General features: G+C 44.2%; 1 protein-coding gene across 1 annotated transcript in view; it reads left to right on the top strand.

Moving 5' to 3' along the window:
* The window catches only part of DTNB (dystrobrevin beta), a 346,393-nt gene that overhangs the window by 128,992 nt on the left and 195,736 nt on the right, over positions 1-21,665 (top strand). The window contains exon 8 of the mRNA XM_065400623.1: positions 10,067-10,233. Within this exon, the coding sequence (XP_065256695.1) occupies positions 10,067-10,233 (167 nt within the window). The remainder of the gene's footprint in view (positions 1-10,066; positions 10,234-21,665) is intronic.

Genomic DNA, 21,665 nt, shown 5'->3' with positions numbered 1-21,665 from the left:
GGAACACTTCCCTAAAACACCATTCTTGTTGGCTATAATCACATCAGCAAGAAGAGTCAGTGAGCTCCAAGCTCTAATGGCCATTCCTTCCTACACTGTAGTGCACAAAAATTAAGTGGTGCATAGACCTCATTCTAGCTTAATGCACCTTCGCCAGTATATTTCTCTCCTTTAGTTGTTTCCCAGTCATTGTTCTCACCCATGGGAAATACATCTCCACACTTTGGATGCCAAGAATACAAAGCCCATTTAAAAGATTAATAGGCTATTTGTAGCATATAGGGAAAACTGCTAAAGAGAACCAGTCAACACAGAGATATCTAAGTGGGTTAAGGCTTGTGCAGAACTCTGTTACAACATAGCTAAGTTACCAGGGCCTACAGGGTTAAGGACCCATTTGAATAGAGCCATTCAGCTTCTGTGGCATGTCTTAGGCAATTCCTAATACTGGAAATCAGCAGAGCAGCAACTTAAAATTTAGTGCATACTTTCTCCAATTGCTGTTCTTTAGACTTAGCATCATGCTCCAATGCTCTGTTTGTCAGGGTAGTGCTACCATCCATATGTTGTTATAAACTCCTCATCCGCCTTCCACCCAGGCAGTACTGATCACTAGTTTTAGCCAAGTGGAATACAAAGAGTCCCTTGAAGAAGAGAGAGGTTAGTCACTAGTAACTTGTTATTTAAGAATTGCCTTCATGTATTCGCGCTTCCTGTCCTCCTTTTTTTTTTTTTTGTATGATCAGCACTCTGCAGTTCAGGAGAAGAAACTGATGCATTTGTGGGTAGTGGTGGGAGGTATATGTCAGGAGGCTGGGTCATAGGCGGTCAGGCCTAATGGTTGGAGCGGGAGTCAGGCCCAGCGGTTGGAGTCTGAATGCCAGAGCCAGGGGTCAAGACAGGGCCAGTACCAGGAAGCAGAGCTAAAGGTCATAACTAGAGTCAGAGTCTAAATGTCAATGCCAAGGGTCGCAACAGAGTCACAGTCAGGAATCAGAGCCAAAGCTTGAAACTGGATTACCCGGAGTTAGGGAAGGCAGGACCAGGGCTGGTTCTGAGGCAGGAACAAGGCTGGGGCAGGATGGAAACAAGACTGGGTGCAGGGCAGGAGCTGTAGGGGAGCAGAGCAGGAGCAGGGCTTGGTGAGAAAGAAGCACAGAGAGGCAGAGAGTCTGTGGACATGTGCATTGAGCAGCCAGTGAGCCACTGCTGCTGCTGAGCTTAAGAACTGGCCTGCTAGCTTCCTCAGCCAGTCAGGCAGGGCGTTCCGTCAGGCAGCGTAGCTGGCTCGTTAGGATGTCAGGAGTACTGAGCAGGCGCAGCCACAGGGCCTTTCTCTTGACAGTATGTGTACTCCCTCATAGTCTTGAAAGTCAACATCACAAGAGGGTGTCTGCACACCCCTCCTCCTTGGGCTTGGCTTTGAAGAGGGTTCTGTGGCTTATCACCAAGGGGCAGCATATCCTACACGTGTGAGTTCACATATGTGACTGACTTTTGAAGAACAGTTGTTGGTAAGTAACTTCTCTTTGTCTAGGGTAAACCCTGCTCACTGTGGGTATGGAATTGCTTAGAGGTGCTGTTAGCTCACAGGTTGAGAAATATTTCTTTAGAATAGATTTGTGAAGCTATAAGCATGGTGTTTGTACTTACATTTATGTACATACCTCCCCCAAAGCATTCTTCACTAGAGTAGTTCTAATTGCAATGCTTGAAAAGTAATCCTATACCTCTCCCTTTGTTGTGGTTATAAGATTGTTATAAAGATCCCATTAAATTGTGGACTGAGCTTATTCACTCAAGGAATAGACAATTTTTCTAACCTGTAAATGGTGTTTCTCAGATGAAACGAGCTCAATCCACAATGACCCGTCTTTTGTGGTTTTTTGTTTGATTGATTCTCATTCTTTGCGTCTATTATTTTAACTCTGTAACTTTTCATTCTTGGATAGTGTTTGTGAGTTTCTAGTTAGTGTTTTTTCCCCTAGTTCTGGAACCATTCGTTGATTGCCAGCACTATAAAAAGTTTCTTTTTGATTGCACCTTGTCAGAGTGGAGCACCTTCGTTGGCTAATTTTTCCTTCCAATCAGATGCTCATCTTCTTTGTAGTTTGTAAGATTCTAGTTAAGTAATATGGCAGATACAGCTGGGGTACTTGAGAGAAGCTTGAGGACACCTGGATTGGCACCCAAAAAAATTGTCATTTCCTTGGTTGCCTGTGGTTGTTCTTGTGTGAGATAAACAAAAACACATTAAGTTGGGGATTGAGTTTATTCCATTGGAGAAATACCACTTACAGGTAAGAGAAACTCTCTTCTCTCACAAGGCATCAGATCAAGTTTTCTTTAATCAGTAACGCTATTCTAAAGAAACCTAGGACATAATTTTTGAGAGACATGCTTCAGTTTTTGAGAAGATGTGCAATATAATACCAATAGTATTCCATTCAGTGGGCCTTCTAATCCATTTTGTTAGATTTCTGTAGAAATAAGGTCCATGGAAGAAAATAGAGTTTTGACTGAAGAAGAAGCCATCGTAAATCCAAGTGGAAGAAATTCCTACATTCTACTTCCCTCCTTCCCTCTGTAAAAGAGGAAGAAATGTAGGAAAACATACCCTAGTAGTGTGAAAAGTTATTTTTCTCCTTTTTACACTTGACTGTCCTGTCACCCTAGCTAGGTATTTATATTTTTAGAAAGATTTTAATAGATTGTAATCTCCTTGGAACAGGGATCATGTCTTTATCTGTGCCTATATTGTAGGCACCTAACAAATTAGTTGTATATGAACTTCAGCAAATTATCTGACTAACTTGTTTCTTTGGATTTATCTTTAAAAGATGATGCAGACAATAAAATATATCTGACCTGTTCCTTTGCAAAGAAGATTACTTTAGTAGTGATATTTAATCCAGGGAAAAGTCGAGAGGGAAGAATGTATTCCCAATTATTTGTTAACTGGTCACTCCTCTACTCTTGTGAACTGCTCAGGTAGTTTTCCAGTCAAATATTGCAGCCCTGTCACCATAGCCTCGTTTTGTGGAAAACTAGGCCTTACCTCTCTCACCAAATCAGAAGAAAGTTCCTGATGAAAATGGTAGTTGCTACCCTTCCTAAGAGGAGCAGGAAATGGACAGTTCATGAAACCTGCATGATGTCTTGTTTAGCAGGTCCAAAGTGTATCAACTTCACCAGTCTAGGACCAACAGGCTGCCCCTACTCTTCACATAGATAGATGGATCCTCTCATGGAATGAATTTTCATAGGATATCATAGAATATTAGGGTTGGAAGAGACCTCAAGAGGTCATCTAGTCCAACCCCCTGCTCAAAGCAGGACCAACAACGACTAAATCATCCCAGCCAAGGCTTTGTCAAGCCGGGCTTTAAAAACCTCTATGAATGGAGATTCCACCACCTCCCTAGGTAACCCATTCCAGTGCTTCACCAACCTCCTAGTGAAATAGTGTTTCCTAATATCCAACCTAGACCTCCCCCACTGCAACTTGAGACAATTGCTTCTCGTTCTGTCATCTGCCACCACTGAAAGCAGCCTAGCTCCATCCTCTTTGGATTCCCTCTTCTGGTAGTTGAAGGCTGCTATCAAATCCCCCCTCACTCTTCTCTTCTGCAGACTAAATAATCCCAGATCCCTTAGCCTCTCCTCGTAAGTCTTGTGCCCCAGCCCCCTAACCAGCTTCATTGCACTCCACTGGACTCTCTCCAATTTGTTCACATCCCTTCTGTAGTGGGGGGACCAAAACTGCACGCAATACTCCAAGTGTGGCCTCACCAGTGCTGAATAGAGGGGAATAATCACTTCCCTCGATCTGCTGGCAATGCTCCTACAATGCAGCCCAATATGCCGTTGGCCTTCTTGGCAACAAGGGCACACTGCTGACTCATATCCAGCTTCTCGTCCACTGTAATCCCCAGGTCCTTTTCTGCAGAACTGCTCTTTAGCCAGTCGGTCCCCAGCCTGTAGTGATGCATGGGATTCTTCCTTTGTAAGTGCAGAACTCTGCACTTGTCCTTGTTGAACCTCATCAGATTTCTTTTGGCCCAATCCTTCAATTTGTCTAGGTCACTCTGGACCGTATCCCTACCCTCCATTGTATCTACCTCTCCTCCCAGTTTAGTGTCATCTGTGAACTTGCTGAGGGTGCAATTAATCCCATCATCCAGATCATTAATAAAGATGTTGAACAAAACCAGCCCCAGGACCGACCCCTGGGGCACTCCGCTTGATACTGGCTGCCAACTAGACATCGAGCCGTTGATTTCTACCCGTTGAACCCGACAATCTAGCCAGCTTTTTACCCACCTTATAGTCCATTCATCCAGCCCATACTTTTTTAACTTGCTGTCAAGAATACTGTGAGAGACCGTATCAAAAGCTTTGCCAAAGCAGAACAGGAAGTGTGCCCGGTTTTGTTCCAGGGCAGGTCACAGCCACCTGATCCCTATCAGACACTTTCCTTTGTCCATGGGACAAGGACCTCCTTTATGCACTCCCACCCGTGTCCCTGATTCCCAGGGTCATTATCAAGCTTAAGAAAGAAACATGGCCGATTTGGTCCTTATAGCTCCAGTCTCATCAAGGCAGATGTGGTATTCAGACCTATGCAAGTTGTCCACTCAGGAACTCTTACTGTTGCCAGTGACAAAGGTCCTCCTAATGCACAGTCATGGACGAGTGCTGCCTCCAAATCCTCAAGGGCTGAGCTTCACAGCATCGTTCATTGGTGGCTGAGTACAGAGGAAATGAATTGGTCAGTATGTTCTCCTTAACAATAGAAAACATTCCACTAGAGCTACTTACTTGAGCAAATAAAAGCATTTCTCCATCTGGACAGCTTCCGAAAATGTGTCCCCAACTCAAACCAGCATTCAGACAATCCTGGACTATCTTTGGTACCTTAAGAAGTTGGGTCTGATGCTCAGCTCTGTTAAGGTGCATCTGGAGACCACTTTAGCTTTTCATCCTCATATAAGTGGCAGGACTATTTTTACTCACTCCATCATGACCAGATTCGTGAAAGCTCTAAACAGATTATTTCCAGCAGTCTGAGACCCAGCACTTTTGTGGGATCTGAATTTGGAGTTATCTGTGCTTATGGACCCTCTTTCAGAGTCTTTGGCACTGTGCTCCTTTCTATACTTATTAGTGAAGGTAGTATTTTAAGTGGCCATCACCTCTGCCAAGAGGGTTGGTGAACCGAATGCATTGGTCACTGATCCACCTTACATGTTCTTCACAAAGACAAAGTCTAGCTTAGGCTCCTTGGAAGTTCCTCTCCACGGTGGTCTCTGACTGCCACCTAACCCAATCTGTTTGCTAGTTTTCTTTCCAAAGTTGCATGTGAACTGGTATGAGAGAAAACTCCACACCCTCAGTGTTTGGCACATGTTGGCTTTTTACTTGGATAGGATAAAGCCCTTGCAGGTTTCTTCCTAGCTGTTCTTGTCATATGCAGAATGAGTGAAGCATCATCCAGTCACAACACAGGCTCTTCATCGTAATGGCTTATGCTGCTAAAGGAGTAATATCTCCTTATAGACTCATAGCAAACTTGCTCAGAGCATATTCAATCTCAACAGCATTTCTGGCACACATATGTAGAGCAGCAACACGGTCCTCAGTTCATACTTTCACTAGACCATATGCACTCTGCAACTTGAGGGAAGATGCAGATCTAGGCAAGGCAGTCCTACAGTCCCTCTTTCTATAAGGCTCTGAGCCCCTCCTCCTGTGTTAACAGCTTGGGCATTCTCTATATCATAATGCAAGCACTTGAGGAAAAAATGGTTACTTACCATCCTGTAACGGTTGTTCTTCGCGATGTGTTTCATATATCAATTACGTGACCCAGCATCCTTCCCTGATGTGTCAGAGTCTGTCATTGGGTTCCAGTGCAAAGGAACTGAAGAAGGGGTGGGGTGACTCTGCCCTTTATATCCTTAGTTGGCTCACGAAGATCTTGGCCATGGGTGGGGCTGCTGACTCCAGCACCAGTGCACAAGGTGTGCACACATCTACAGTATAATGGACATATGCAACATATCTCAAAGAAAAGCAGTTACAAGAAGGTATGTAACTGTTTTTTCCCACTTGCCCTCCAAAGGCCATCATCTGTTTGGGGAGATGGTGGATAAACCCTACAAGATGAGTGGAGCAAAATGCCTCATTTGCAGAGCTTAGAAAGACGTATTCATTGTCTTGGGAAATGTGCAGCAACTTTCACTGAAATTCAGATTCAGACCTATCTTTCTGAGATTTTCTCCAGCCAGCTCTCAGGAGAGTTAGTCCAAGGATGAGCCTTCCAAGGATTTAAAAAGAAAAAACCTCAGATGTCAGTTTCTTTCCCCTAGGTGGGGAGGGAACACTTGTGTGTGTACCCGGTCAATTGTGGAAGCTAGTTTGGAGGGTGTGTTACATGCCATTCTGATAGCAGTGAGTTTTTGTGATCATTCTGATGTGTTCCAGGAATTCCTCGTTCCTGGGCTAGCTACAAAGAAAGCTTTGTTTTTAGGGCTCACTAATCTCATTCATGACAACTCCATTGTTCCAGTGGAAAGCAGGTGTGAAGAGTGAGGCTGTGTCTCTTGTAGTCTAGGCTGTTTGCATGAAGAAAACTAACAATCAAAGCTTTGAACTTCACTTAGTGTTTAAGATGAAACTTTGTAAGGAATGAAGCACTAGGGTTGATTGGCTTTAGGTTAGTAGCTACATTTTTAATTAACTGAAGACTTTTGGGGCCAGCAATTTCATTCCCTAGGTATATTATTTTAAAATAATCAAATCTATAGATCATGAATGTGTAGATCAGTGTGGCCAGCCCAAGTCTTTCAGGATAGAATGAAGTTTCATAGCCATATATCGGGGGTGGTCAAACTGCGGCTCTTTTACAGTTGAAGTGTGGCTTGCGGAGCCCCTCAAACTCTCCCATTCTCTGCCTACCAGACTGGAGTGGGGGGGAGCTCAGGGCTTCTGCCCTGCGGTGGTGTGGTGGGGCTAGGGGCTTCTTCCCAGCAGGGCGGTGGGTCTCGGGCTTCAACCCCACTGGGCGCACCTGCTGGGCCTCGGGGTTTCAGCAGGAGTGGGGCTGAAACTCCGAGCCCAGATAGGCACCTTCTGCAAGGCTGAAGCCCTGAGACCCTCCTCCCCACAGGGCACAAGCCCTTAGCCCCAACACCCCACTGCGGGGCTGAAGCCCTGAGCCCCGGCAGACATGCCCTGGCTCTTGAACTTCTGAAGATTGTCGTATGCAGCTCGGAGGGTCAGTAAGTTTGGCCACACCTGCCTTATATCGTCCTTTTTACAACCACAGTTGTTGGTGTCAAGTCTAGGAGGACAATCTGAGAATAGAAATGTGAATGACCGTCATTGTTACTGTAGCAGCAAGTTCTTCAAAGCACTTCTCTCTCTCAACATCACTGCCATCTGAGCTATAGTTTCAACCTTCTGCCTTTCATCCACATGCTGATGTCCCCCAGAAAATGTTCTCACACCAAAATCTTGAACATTCTCTTCTTAACTAAGTTTCAGTGCTTAATCCTCACCGTTTGACCTTTCTGCAGACATCTCCTCCTCCTTGATATCCTTTCTTATTTTCTGTGACTATCCTCTTTTCATTCTCCTACCACTGGCTTTTCTTTTTTTAGTGTGTCATTTGGTGTCCTTCTCCTCCTCTTCCTAGAAAAATTTTGTCCCCCTACTCTTCCCACTCTACATTTTATCCCTGGGTATCCTCTCTTCTCCATTTGCATAAGTTTAACTATCACTTCTAAAATGACAATTTTTATATACTTCTCCATTCAGACTAGTCTCCTGCGGGTCAGTCTTGCATATCTCACTCTCTCAGATATCTCACCCTGTATGGATCACTGTCATCTGAAATTTGACATAGCTAAAACTGAGCTCAGAATCTTTCCTCACAAACTCTCTCCCACTGCCATTATGGTTGATAGCACCCCTCCATCCTCCTAGACCTGTAACCTGGGGATCATTTTCAATTCTACCTTATTTCTCCTATACCCAGGCTGTGACTCAATCTTGTCACTTTTCATAACAATGTTGCAAAAATTTCCACCATTTTCTTTCCATTCTAAGACAGAAAATATCATATTGCCTCTATATAAATCCATGGTATGCCCACATCTTGAATACTGCATGCAGATGTGGTCACCCCATCTCAAAAAAGATGTATTGGAATTGGGAAAGGTTCAGAAAAGGGCAACAAAAATTATTAGGGGTATGGAACAGCTGCTGTATGAGGAGAGATTAATACAACTGGGACTTTTCAGTTTGGAAAAGAGATGACTAACGGGAGATATGATAGAAGTCTATAAAATCATGACTGGTATGGAGAAAGTATATAAGGACGTGTTATTTACTCCTTCGCATAATACAAGAACGGGGGATCACCAAATGAAATGAATAGGCAACAGATTTAAAACAAACAAAAGGAAGTATTTTGTTCACACAACGCAGTGTCAACCTGTGGAACTCCTTTCCAGAGGATGTTCTGAAGGCCAAGCCTATAACAGGGTTCAAAAAAGAACTAGATAAATTCATGGAGGATAGGTCCATCAATGGCTATTAGCCAGGATGGGCAGGGATGGTGTCCCTAGTATCTGTTTGCCAGGAGCTGGGAATGGGCGACAGGGGATGGATCACGTGATGATTCCCTGTCCTGTTCATTCCCTTTGGGGCACCTGGCATTGGCCACTGGCAGAAGATAGGATACTGGGCTAGATGGACCTTTGGTCTGACCCACTATGGCTGTTCTGATGTTCTGAATCTGATGACCGAATTGCTTGTCCATGCTCTAATAATAGCTGATATTGACTATTGTAACCTCCTCCTCTCCAATCTTGTAGATACTTACCTTGCTCCCTACTGTCCATTCAAAATGCTGTCACCAAAATCATTTCCCCTCACCTTTCGGTTTTGATTTCGTTTTCACTCCAAAAGATTTTTTCACTGGTTTCCTTGTTGCCCAGCATATCATCTTGAAATTCCCTATCCTTGGATTCAAGACCCTATGCTTCTGGCCCAAGTCTGCATCAGTGACCATGTTTTTGTTATGCATTACCCCATTCTCTCCACTCCAATATTGTTGATAGCTTTGATGTTTCCTTTGTACCCTTCCATTTCCATCGCCATGCTGCCCCTTTCCAAATTTATTCCATTTTCAAGTTACCTCCTTGACCTCATTTATACCTCATTCCATCTCTCCTAAAAACTCACTTCTGTCATCTCTTATATGAAGAATGAAGGGGAGGAAAAGGTAAACTAAAGAAACGAATAAAACCGGAAAGGAAAAACTTAAGTCAACAGAACTACTAAGAGGAATATGTGCCTTGCAGAATAATTATATGCTCTTTTTTGTTTGTTTGTTCATCATTTTCCCCATCTCCTTCTCCCCACCTTTTTTGGTCTGTTTATGACCCTCACTATTTGTCATGTCTAATTTAGATTGTAAACTCTTTGGTACAGGGACAATTTCTTTGTTGTCAAGGCCCCTAGTATATTTTTGGGTGCTCAAAAATAAACTCATAACTCAACTTTATATCTGGGTACTGGCTGTATTTTAACACTGTGCAACATATATCATCTTGGGATTGACTCATATAATGGAGATGGAAAAGACTGTCATCCAGTCCATCTCCCTGCTATTGCAGGATTGTTCCTTTCAGTACTTTAAGTATTTTAGCCAATTTAGTTTTAAAGTCCCAAGTAGTGGGACTTTCACCACATTCTTTGGTAGGCTCCCATTTTTTAGGTTTGAAAATCCTTTGTATACTGTGTATACTTTAGGTTGTCGAACTTGCATACAGATTTCAAGATCAGACGGTATCTGAATAGGGACACATTTAATAGAAATACATTATTTTAACTTGTTTAATGTAAATAATTTTTATAAGTGTGAAATTGTTAGCAAATTATATTGATGTTTAGGAACTTCATCCTTATTGGGGACTCAGATTTATTGTGTGTGGTTTTTCAGATAATAGTAAAATAACACTTTTTAAGATTCTCTTATTGCTTTTCCCCCCTGAAGTCTTCCATCCTGTGGAATGTTCATATTGTCGGTGTGAGAGCATGATGGGTTTCCGGTACCGATGCCAGCAGTGCCACAACTACCAGCTCTGTCAAAACTGTTTTTGGCGTGGCCATGCAAATGGCCCTCATAGCAACCAACATCAGATGAAGGAGCATTCCTCTTGGGTAATTCAGCTTTGTTTGTATTAATGCACTGATCATCTCTATGCAAATTTCTTTTGAAAGCTAAAGATGTTTTTGTAATAGGCTTAGAATCACAGGTTAAATCTTAAAGGTTTTTAAATAGGAGCTTATAAATAGGCACATTATACTTTTCTGTGAGTTGTACGTAATTTTATTTAATTATTTGACATTATCATTTTGCTCAGTGCTGACGATACAGTTCCTGCTCTCAAGTGCCTTGCAATCTGAGACATATAAAACAAACCACTCGTTGTCGTCTTCTTTTCCCCAACACCATACCTTCCTACATCCCTCTTTTTACTAGCCTAATAACCCACCGTAATTTTGATGTCATCACAAAGCAAGAAAACACTATGCACACAAGGTGCTCTTTTTGGCAAAGTGGTGTTCTTCAACAATGATATCTCTTTAAAATAAATAAATGTTTGTTTTCATTGTGCATGAAGCTGGACTGTATATATTGTGGAAGACCGATCCTTAACCCAAGAATCTGATAATCTAAGATACATGGGCAGTAAAGTTTAGATTAATAGTACACCAGACAACTAGATGATGAGCACATCCCAAGTCATAGCTAGTAATTCAAGGTCTGGAAAACAGGATGTCACAGGTGGGATGATTCTGTAGCAACCCTGATAACACCAAGCCTAATGCTGCAGCCACCCCCTGTCTTAGTCCACAAGTTGTGACCTGCTTGGAGCAGGGTGGCCGGTGCTATAAGCTTGGCATCAGTCTCTAAACAGTTAACTAAGATTACAAAACTCAGAATTCGGCTGTCTGCGCCTTTAAACAAACAAGCAAAATGCTAAGACAGGTACTTCAGGGCATGGCCCTGACCTGGCCCTTGGGTTCTGTGCTAGCACTGAGGAGCTTCTCTTCTGTCCCAGTCTCACCCAGTGCTGCCCATGAGAAGTAGCAGGCAAGGATTCTTAACTGCACTGCTGGCTCCTGATTATTCAGTGTCTCGTCCTGGCCCTTCTAAGCTCTGGAGGACTAAGTCTTGTTGGTAGCCTGATCTGAGTAGGTTTTCCTTGAGCACAGGGCATAGACACCTCCAGCAGGGGATAAAGAAGGCATGGTAGACCCCATCACACAGGCCTTGTGGCGTGAGATTTACGAAGCTAAATCTGTTTAGTTTATCCAAGAGAAGATTGAAAATGACTTGATCATGACCTGCATGTACCTATACATGGAGAAGAGATTTCTGATAGTAGATGGCTCTTTAATTTAGAAGAAAAAGGCATAATGATATCCAATATTTGGAAGCAGAAGCTAAACAAATTCAGATTAGAAATAAGATGAATATTTTTAGCAGTGAGGGTAAATAACTATTTGGTCAGTTTACTTAGAGAGCTGGTGGAATCTCCATCCACTTTCTCTTTAAATCAAGACCAGATGTCATTCTAAAAGGTATGTTATGACTCAAACAGTGGGCTTGATTGAAATTACTTGGCGAGGGTCTATGGTCCATGTTTGCAGGAGGTCAGATGAGATCATCAGAATGGCCTATTCTGGCCATAAAAATCTATGAATGTATAATCACTTTTTGATGGTGAACTCAATCGTTTAGATTATCCTAGGTGGGCTAAGTGGAAGAAATCAGTTTCAAGTTGTGATTAAATGAACAGGGTGGACATTTAAAGAGGGAGTTCCAGGTATAGAATCATAGAAGATTAAACCTCTAAGGATGGAAATTCCACAACTTCCCTAGGCAACCCCGTTCCAGTGCTTCACCACCCTCCTAATGAAATAGTTTTTCCTAATTGTGACAGGTTTGGTCACAGAGACCCCCTTGAGGCTGTCACCTGACGTAATGGAATTACCTCGGAGCCCGTTTTCCACTGCCCGCTTGGAAATCCAGAACCCTACCTTGTTGAGCCAGACACGCTAGTCTGCTGCAACACAGACCCAGGTCTGGTCCACGCCCCCAAAGCTGCAGATTTTAACCAAAAACTGCTCAGCAAGTCACCTATCTCCAGCACCCAGACACCCAGTTCCCAATAGGATCCAAAACCCAAATAAATCCATTTTACTCTGTATAAAGCTTATACAGGGTAAACTCATAAATTGTCCGGCCTCTATAACACTGATAGGGAGATATGCACAGCTGTTTGATCCCCCAGATATTAATCACTTACTCTGGGTAAATTAATAAAAAAAAGAGATTTTATTAAGTATAAAAAGTAGGGTTTAAGTGGTTTCAAGTAATAACAGACAGAACAAAGTAAGTTACCAAGCAAAATAAAACAAAACACGCAAGCCTAATACATTTAAGAAATGGAATACAGGTAAATCTCACCCTCAGAGATGTTCCAATAAGCTTCTTTCACAGACTAGACTCCTTCTTAGTCTGAGACCAATCCTTTCCCCTCATACAGTTCTTGCCCCCTTTGTTCTGTTCCACCCCCTTTTATAGCTTTGGCACCAGGCGGGAATCTTTTGTCTGGGTACCCACCCCTCCTTCAGAATAGAAAAGCACCAGGTTTAAGATGGATTCCAGTACCAGGTGACATGATCACATGTCACTGTAAGACCTCATTCTCCATTCTTTCAGGGCTGGCCTGCACTTACCCAGGAAGGTTTGCAAGTAAACAGAGCCATTCGCAACCAATTGTCCTAGTTAATGGGAGGCATCAAGATTCCAAGCCACCATTAATGGCCCACACTTTGCATAGTTATAATAGGACTTTGGAGTAAAACTTCATATTTCTAGCTTCAGATGGAGTGCAGCGTCACACTAATATCCAACCTAGACCTCCCCCACTGCAGCTTGAGACCGTTGCTCCTTGTTCTGTCATCTGTCACCACTGAGAACACCCGAGCTCCATCCTCTTTGGAACCCCCCTTCAGGTAGTTGAAGGTTGCTATCAAATCCCCCCCTCACTCCTCTCTTCTGCAGACTAAATAGAATACTGGGTTGGAAGAGACCTCAGGAGGTCGTCTAGTCCAATCCACTGCTCAAAGCAGGACCAACACCAACTAAATCATCCCAGCCAAGGCTTTGTCAAGCCTGACCTTAAAAACCTCTAAGGAAGGAGATTCCACCACCTCCCTAGGTAACCCATTCCAGTGCTTCACCACCCTCCTAGTGAAATAGTGTTTCCTAATATCCAACCTAGACCTCCCCCACTGCAACTTGGGACCACTGCTTCTTGTTCTGTCATCTGCCACCACTGAGAACAGCCTAGCTCCATCCTCTTTGGAACCTTCAGGTAGTAGAAGGCTGCTATCAAATCCCCCCCCCTCACTCTTCTCTTCTGCAGACTAAATATCCCAGATCCCTCAGCCTCTCCTCATAAGTCATGTGCCCCAGCCCCCTAATCATTTTCGTTGCCCTCTGGTGAACTCTCTCCAATTTGTCCACATTCTTTCTGTAGTGGAGAGCCCAAAACTGGACGCAATACTCCAGGTGTGGCCTCACCAGTGCCAAATAGAGGGGAATATTCACTTCCCTTGATCTGCTGGCAATGCTCCTACTAATGCAGCCCAATATGCCATTGGCCTTCTTGGCAACATGGGCACACTATTGACTCTGATCCAGCTTCTCGTCCACTGTAATCCCCAGGTCCTTTTCTGCAGAATTGCTGCTTAGCCAGTCGGTCCCCAGCCTGTGCCAGTGCATGGGATTCTTCCTTCCTGAATGCAGAAGTCTGCACTTGTCCTTGTTGAACCTCATCTGATTTCAATCCTCCAATTTATCTAGGTCACTCTGGACCCTATCCCTACCCTCCCTCATATCCACCTCTCCCCCCAGCTAAGTGTCATCTGTGAACTTGCTGAGGGTGCAATCCATCCCATCAGCCAGATCATTAATGAAGATGTTGCACAAAACTGACCACTGGGGCACTCCACTTGATACTGGCTGCCAGCTAGATATTGAGTCATTGATCACTACCCGTTGAGCCCGACAATGTAGCCTGCTTTCTATCCACTTTATGGTCCATTCATCCAATCCATAGTTTTTTAACTTGCTGTCAAGAATACTGTGGGAGACCATATCAAAAGCTTTCCTAAAGTCAGGATATATCACGTCCACCGCTTTCCTCATATCCACAGAGCCAGTTATCCCATCATAGAAGGCAATCAGGTTGGTCAGGCATGATTTACCCTTGATGAATCCATGTTGATTGTTCCTGATGACCTTTCTCTCCTGCAAGTGCTTTAAAGTGGTTTCCTTGAAGACCTGCTCCATGATTTTTCCAGGGACTGAGGTGAGGCTGACCAGTCTGTAGTTCCCCGGGTTCTCCTTCTTCCCTTTTTTAAAGATGGGCACTATATTTGCCTTTTTCCAATCCCCTGATCGCCACAAGTTTTCCAATGGCTCTGCAATCCCATCAGCCAATTCCCTCAGCACCCTCGGATGCATTAGATCTGGACCCATGGACGTGTGCATGTCTAGCTTTTTTAAATAGTCCTGAACCTGTTCTTTCACCACTGAGGGCTGCTCGCCTCCTCCCCATACTGTGTTGCCCAGTGCAGCAGTCTGGGAGCTGACCTTGTCTGTGAAGACCGAGGCAAAAAAAGCATTGAGTACTTCAGCTTTTTCCACATCTTCTGTCACTAGATTGCCTCCCCCATTCATTAAGGGTCCGACACTTTCTCTGACCTTTTTCTTGTTGCTAACATACCTGTAGAAACCCTTGTTGTTACCCTTCACATCCCTTGCTAGCTGCAACTCCAGTTGTGCTTTGGCCTTCCTGATTACACCCCTGCATGCTCGATTTTTATATTTTTATACTCCTCCTTAGTCATCTGACCAAGTTTCCGCTTCTTGTACGCTTCCTATTTGTGTTTAAGCTCACCGAAGATTTATTTGAGATTGAATAGTTAGGTATCGATGCACATTTCAATCCTAATAGCCACAACATTAATTTTCATAGAATAACTCATTTGCAACAACAAAAAATCCTTTCAAAGTGCAAAAACTTGGAAATTAACAGTTAAGAACTTCAGCTACTTCAGTCATGTCCTATATTCCTTCTTCACTTACTGTGAACCCCATGTAAGTTACAATCTCTCCATGCTTTTTATAGTTTGCATGATTACATGTAAAGAACAACATATTAGGATAAGATGCTGACAGTTTAATCACTTTATTTTATTCATGTGAAACTAAATATGTTTATCCTTCTAATACATTTACTAACCTACACCAAAAAACCCAAAAGGCTGTTCTGAGCAATGTCAAGAGACAAAATACAGATGAAACAGCTGTCCCTGGTTCCGCTACTGTGTGGAAGCAGCTCACACACTCCCCGGTATGAGACACAGACTGGTGCGTGGAAGGAACTTCTTGTGGAAGTGTGCAAGCTGCTTGCACACACTAGCACCAGAGGTGGATTAAGCTTTTGTGGGGCCCTGGGCCAGAGCAAGTGGGGGCCCCTCCTGACCCCTTCTGCCTGCAGTCCCCCACTCTCCCTGCTCCTCCTGGGGAAATGGGATTGGGGCACGGGGGCTAGCCCTGCCCTCCCTCCCACCTGGCGCTCCTGCTGGAGAGCAGGATCGGGGTGCGGGGCCTTCCTCCGCTCCCTGGCAGGAGTGCCGGGTGGACAGAGCAGGTCATGGCATGGGGCGCCCATTTTTCCGGGGGCCCTTGGGCATGGACCTCATTGGCCCAGTGGCTAATCCGCCACTGACTAGCATGACCAGGGACAGCTGCCAATGAGTCTGGTGCCCGCCCCTGGGGCGGGGCTGCGGGCAATACAGCCTCGCCAGAGGAGCTGCTGGTGGAGGACACTGGCTCCTGGGAGTGATGGCTCAACATGCTGCTGCTTTCACCAGTGCGGTTCCTGGCAGAGCCGTGCAGCGCCACAGATACCGATTGATATCCGCGGATATACATTTTGTATCTGCACAGGCCTACTGATCACAAAAATAAACGTTGATCGTGGCTTAGGTACAAGTGATCATAACTTGATCACATTTATAACGTGCGAGCAGGAATAAAGTCCAGACCAGTAATATATGTACTTGGTGCTTTAATAGGGCCACCCTATTGTAGTCCACTGAAGGTTACGCATGTGCACCATGCGCCTGGAGTTGGAGAATTTGAAAGTAGTGTCCGTTAGTCTGCACATGCGTCTTGGCTTGCCTCATGCGTCCATCTGAGGCGATAAAGGGTGGGGCGGACAGAGCAAGTCTCCAGTTCCTTCTCTCCGCCGCATTGTCCATATCGGTACTTTCAGTGTCCTCGTCTCTGAGGCACTTTTTAAAAGGATAGTTGTACATAGTTTTTATGAGTTTTACCAGTTTCATCTTAGTGCTAATAGTCAATAGTTGTAGTACTTGTTTTTAGATAGATTTTAGGGGTTTTCAACCCCCCCCCCAAACTGCACCCTCTGTACCAACATGTGGGTACCGGACTATGCCCAGGACTCCAAACTTCAAACTGTGTGCCTCCTGCCCGCGTTTGTCTCGGTCAGTGACAACCACCAACATTGTTTCTACTGCCTGGGGGAAGCTCACATTGTGGCCAGGCGAGTATTTGCCAGATTTTCCCCAGCTGCACCCAAGAAGGAAGGGCTCTTTGCATCTGGAAGCCTCTCATGGAGCTTGCCATGAGACCTCACTTGGACTTAGGCCAGGGAACCCTCCTCCCCAATCCTGATTCAGCGAGGAGTGAGCCTCCTGCTGCCATGTCCAACTCTGGTGCTGGTGGAACCACCCCCATGGACCTCATGGTGGGGCCTAACTTGAGGGGGGAGGGATAGCTCAGAAGGGGGAGGGATAGCTCAGTGGTTTGAGCATTGGCCTGCTAAACCCAGGGTTGTGAGTTCAATCCTTGAGGGGGCCACTTAGGGATCTGGGGCAAAATCAGTACTTGGTCCTCCTAGTGAAGGCAGGGGGCTGGACTCGATGACCTTTCGGGGTCCCTTCCAGTTCTAGGAGATAATAATAATAAATGGAGATATCCTATTATTATTATATAACTGGGAGGTAAGGAAGCACACCCATAAGCATGGGACTAAGTCTTCCTCCAGATGAAAGAAGATAGATTCTCTTTCCACTAGTTCAGCCCAAGGGTTACAAGAGCATGCACTAAGCCCCACAGGCACAAGAAAAAGACCCACAAGCAATAGGATCCAGCAATTTGGGGCACTGATCCATCGGTACCGCCATCATCGGCACCCCACAAGACGTGAGATGGGTGTTGAATGTCATCCACCGTGGCTATACAATCGAGTTTATCATGCTTTGTCCTTCAAAACCCTGCTTCCTGACCCCCTTTGGGGACCACTCTCATGACAGTATTCTCGCCCAAGAGGTGAATGTGTTACAACGGGGAGCAATAGAACACGTTCCTCCGGAATATCAGAGAATGGGATTCTACTCAACCTACTTCCTGATACCCAAGAAGAAAGGCAGGTGGAGACCAATCCTCCATCTCTGACACCACAGTTGCTTTATCCACAAAATCAAGTTTTATATGGTCACTCTGGCAGCAATAATTCCATCCTTAGAGAAAGGCACGTGGTTTACAGCTGTCAATATAAAGGACACTTACTTTCACATCGATATTCATCCTGCCCCCAGATATTTCCTGAGATTCACAGTGGGCACCCAACATTTCCAATACAGAGTGCTCCGCTTCAGAATAGCCGTTGCTCCCAGTCTTCACCAAAGTATTTTCCATTGTAGTAGTTTGTCAGACATTATGGTGTCCTTGTGTTTCCATATCTCGATGATCTGCACCTTTCCGCAAGTTCTAGACAAGAAGCCCACGCGTCAACCTCGTATTACTCAATCTCCTTTCTTCCCTTGGAGTGAGCGTCAATGTTGAGAAATTGATTCTCGACCCCATGCTGTCTCTGGACTTTATTGGGGCTACCATAAGTTCGGTCACATCATGATCTTACTTGCCCGCAGAGAGGTTCCAGACCATGAGTGGCATCATAACTCACATTGTGAACAATCTGTATGTACCAGCCAGGAATTGCATGTCTCTCCTTGGCCATGTGGCTTCGTGTACCTATGTGAGCCCCTTCGTTTGACTCCACCTTTGCTGCCTCCAGACATGGCTCCAGTCTGTTTACTCGCCAAATTGCCACTTCATGGATTTTATGTTGATAGTCTCCACCAAGGTACTATCATCCCTCCAGTGGTGGACAGATCCAGATTGTGTATGTGTGGGGGTTCCTTTCTTCCCTCCTCCCCAGACAAGACAATTATCACTGACCCATTCCCGGTGGGCTGCGGGGCCCATCTGGATAGCTACATGGCTCAAGGAACATGGGCTTCCCGAGAATCCAGGATGCACATAAACATCCTGGAACTCTGAGCTGTGAGAAAGGCATGCCAATCCTTTCTTCTCTTCATCTGCGCCCACCATGTTCTCATCATGTCAGACCGCACCCCTACTGTTATTTATCTCAACAAACATGGAAAAACAAGATCCACTGTACTATGTGCAGAAGCGGTCAATCTCTGGAATAGGTGCATCAGCCACCAGAACTTTTTGTCCACAGCCTAACTTTCTGGGACACCCTCAGACCTTTTTGCAATTGACCACTAATGGGAATTTCACAGTTCGCTAGTACATGACATCTTCTCCTGAGGGGTGACCCTATTTGCTTCACAGGTGAATAGCAAATGCAAGATGTATTGCTCCAGGGGAGCCCTCAGTCATCGTTCCCAGGGCAACGCCCTGCTCATCCCCTGGTCATACCAACTCAATTACTCCTTCCCTCCGCTACCGCTCCTGCTTCAAGTACTGCAAAAGATTTGACGAGACAGAGTGATGGTAATTCTGATCACCTCCTGCAGGCCCAGACAATCCTGGTTCCCCAATTTTTTCCGTATGTCCTCCCACTAACCAGTTCCATCCCTGCCTTCCCCGATCTGGTGACCCAGTGCAACAGCGAGATCAGATCTATCCCAGTCCACATGCACTACACCTTGGGTTGGTATTTGGGTGGGCATGTGCCTTAGAACGAACATGCTCTTCAGTTGTACAGGACATTCTCAGCAGCAGGAAGAACTCCATTAGATGCTGTTACTGGGCCAAATGGAGACTTTTTCATCATGGGCTCAACAAAAAAAAGCGGTTTTAGCAGAATCAGTGTGTGTAGTGGAGTACAACTTTGCAGGCACTTCCTAACTAAGAGTGGTTTTACGGGGTTAACTTGGGATGCAACGAGCGTAGGAGAGTGGGGGTAGAGGTAAGACAAGTGGATTAGTGATGCTTCAGATCAGTTGAGGCTTCATTGAGTGACTGCAGAGTGGCTCCACTGAAAATCCAACCCAGAATCATTAACTCACAGTCAGGTTTCAGAGTAGCAGCCGTGTTAGTCTGTATCCGCAAAAATAACAGGAGTACTTGTGGCACCTTAGAGACTAACAAATTTTAAATTTGTTAGTCTCTAAGGTGCCACAAGTACTCCTGTTATTTTAACTCACAGTCAGTTTACTTTGACTATGAACTGGGTCCAGAATTTGGCCTGACATTTTGTTTGTTATTAATATACAGTCCCAGAATGGGGGACCGTATCCTAGAAAGCAGAGACTAGATTATTAAATGGCTTTAAAATCTCTGAGTGATAGAATATATAGTGGATATTAGTTTGCAACATAGCTATTGCACTGTCATGTTTTTAATATCAGAGGGGTAGCCGTGTTAGTCTGGATCTGTAAAAGCAGCAAAGAGTCCTGTAGCACCTTATAGATGCATCCGACAAAGTGGGTATTCACCCACGAAAGCTTATGCTCCAATACGTCTGTTAGTCTATAAGGTGCCACAAGACTCTTTGATGTTTTTAATAATATTTTGCACTTCTCTAGTACTTTCCCTCTGGAAATCTGAAAACTTTTGAGAAATAACCAGACTTCACAAGCATAAAACCATCCTGCCTCTCTTCACGTGTGTATTTAAAACTGCAGCAGCAATTGGTCTACAGTGAGTTTTGTTCCTGACTCATGTTCCACTCTAGTGATTTTTAGGCTGTTGCAAAGTCCTGGTGCCATGTCTGAATGTTTTAATAAAGTGAGAGAGACAAGGTGGGTCAGGTAATATTTTTTATTGGACCAGCTTCTCTTAGTGGAAGGGACAAGCTTTTGAGCTTCAGAGCTCTTCTTCAGATCATAGAATCATAGAATATCAGGGTTGGAAGGGACTTTAGGAGGTCATCTAGTCCAACCCCCTGCTCAAAGCAGGACCAACCCCAACTAAATCATCCCAGCCAGGGCTTTGTCAAGCCTGACCTTAAAAACCTCTAAGGAAGGAGATTCCACCACCTCCCTAGGTAACCCATTCCAGTGCTTCACCACCCTCCTAGTGAAAAAGTTTTTCCTAATATCCAACCTAAACCTCCCCCACTGCAACTTGAGACTATTACTCCTTGTTCTGTGACCTGGTACCACTGAGAACAGTCTAGATCCATCCTCTTTGGAACCCCCTTTCAGGTAGTTGAAAGCAGCTATCAAATCCCCCCCTCCTTCTTCTCTTCTGCAGACTAAACAATCCCAGTTCCTTCAGCCTCTCTTCATAAGTCATGTGCTCCAGCCCTCATGCCCTGCCACTAGGGCTGTCGATTAATCGCTGTTAACTCACGCGATTAACTCAAAAAAATTAATTGCGATTAAAAAAATTAATTGCAATTAATTGCACTTTTAATCACACTATTAAACAATAGAATACCAGTTGAAATTTATTAAATACTTTTGGATATTTTTCTACACTTTCAAATATATTGATTTCAATTACAACACAGAATACAAACTGTACAGTGCTCACTTTATATTTTTTATTACAAATATTTGCACTGTAAAAATTATGATGAAATAGTATTTTTCAATTCACCTCATACAAGTACTGTAGTGCAATCTCTTTATTGGGAAAATGCGACTTACAAATGTAGATTTTTTCTTTTTTTTTTTTTGGTTACATAACTGCACTCAAAAAACAAAACATTATAAAACTTTAGAGCCTACAAGCCCACTCAGTCCTGCTTCCTGTGCAGCTAATCACTAAGACAAACAAGTTTGTTTACATTTACGGGATATAATGCGGCCCGCTTCTTATTTACAATGTCACCTGAAACTGAGAACAGGCATTTGCATGGCACTGTTGTAGTTGGCATTGCAAGGTATATATGTGTCAGATATGCTAAACATTTGTATGCCCCTTCATGCTTCGTCCACTATTCCAGAGGACATGCTTCCATGCTGATGATGTGCCTTAAAAAAAAAAAAAAGTGTTAATTAAATTTGTGACTGAACTTCTTGGGGGAGAGGAGAATTGTATGTCTCCTACTCTGTTTTACCCGCATTCTGCCATATATTTCATCTTATAGCAGTCTCGGATGATGACCCAGCACATGTTGTTCCTTTTAAGAACACTTTCACTGCAGATTTGACAAAATGCAAAGAAGGTACCAATGTGAGATTTTTAAAAATCGCTACAGCACTCGACCCAAGGT

This window comes from Emys orbicularis, chromosome 3 (assembly GCF_028017835.1).
Source record: "Emys orbicularis isolate rEmyOrb1 chromosome 3, rEmyOrb1.hap1, whole genome shotgun sequence".
Lineage (NCBI taxonomy): Eukaryota > Metazoa > Chordata > Testudines > Emydidae > Emys > Emys orbicularis.
This window is presented reverse-complemented; position numbering and strand designations above follow the sequence as displayed.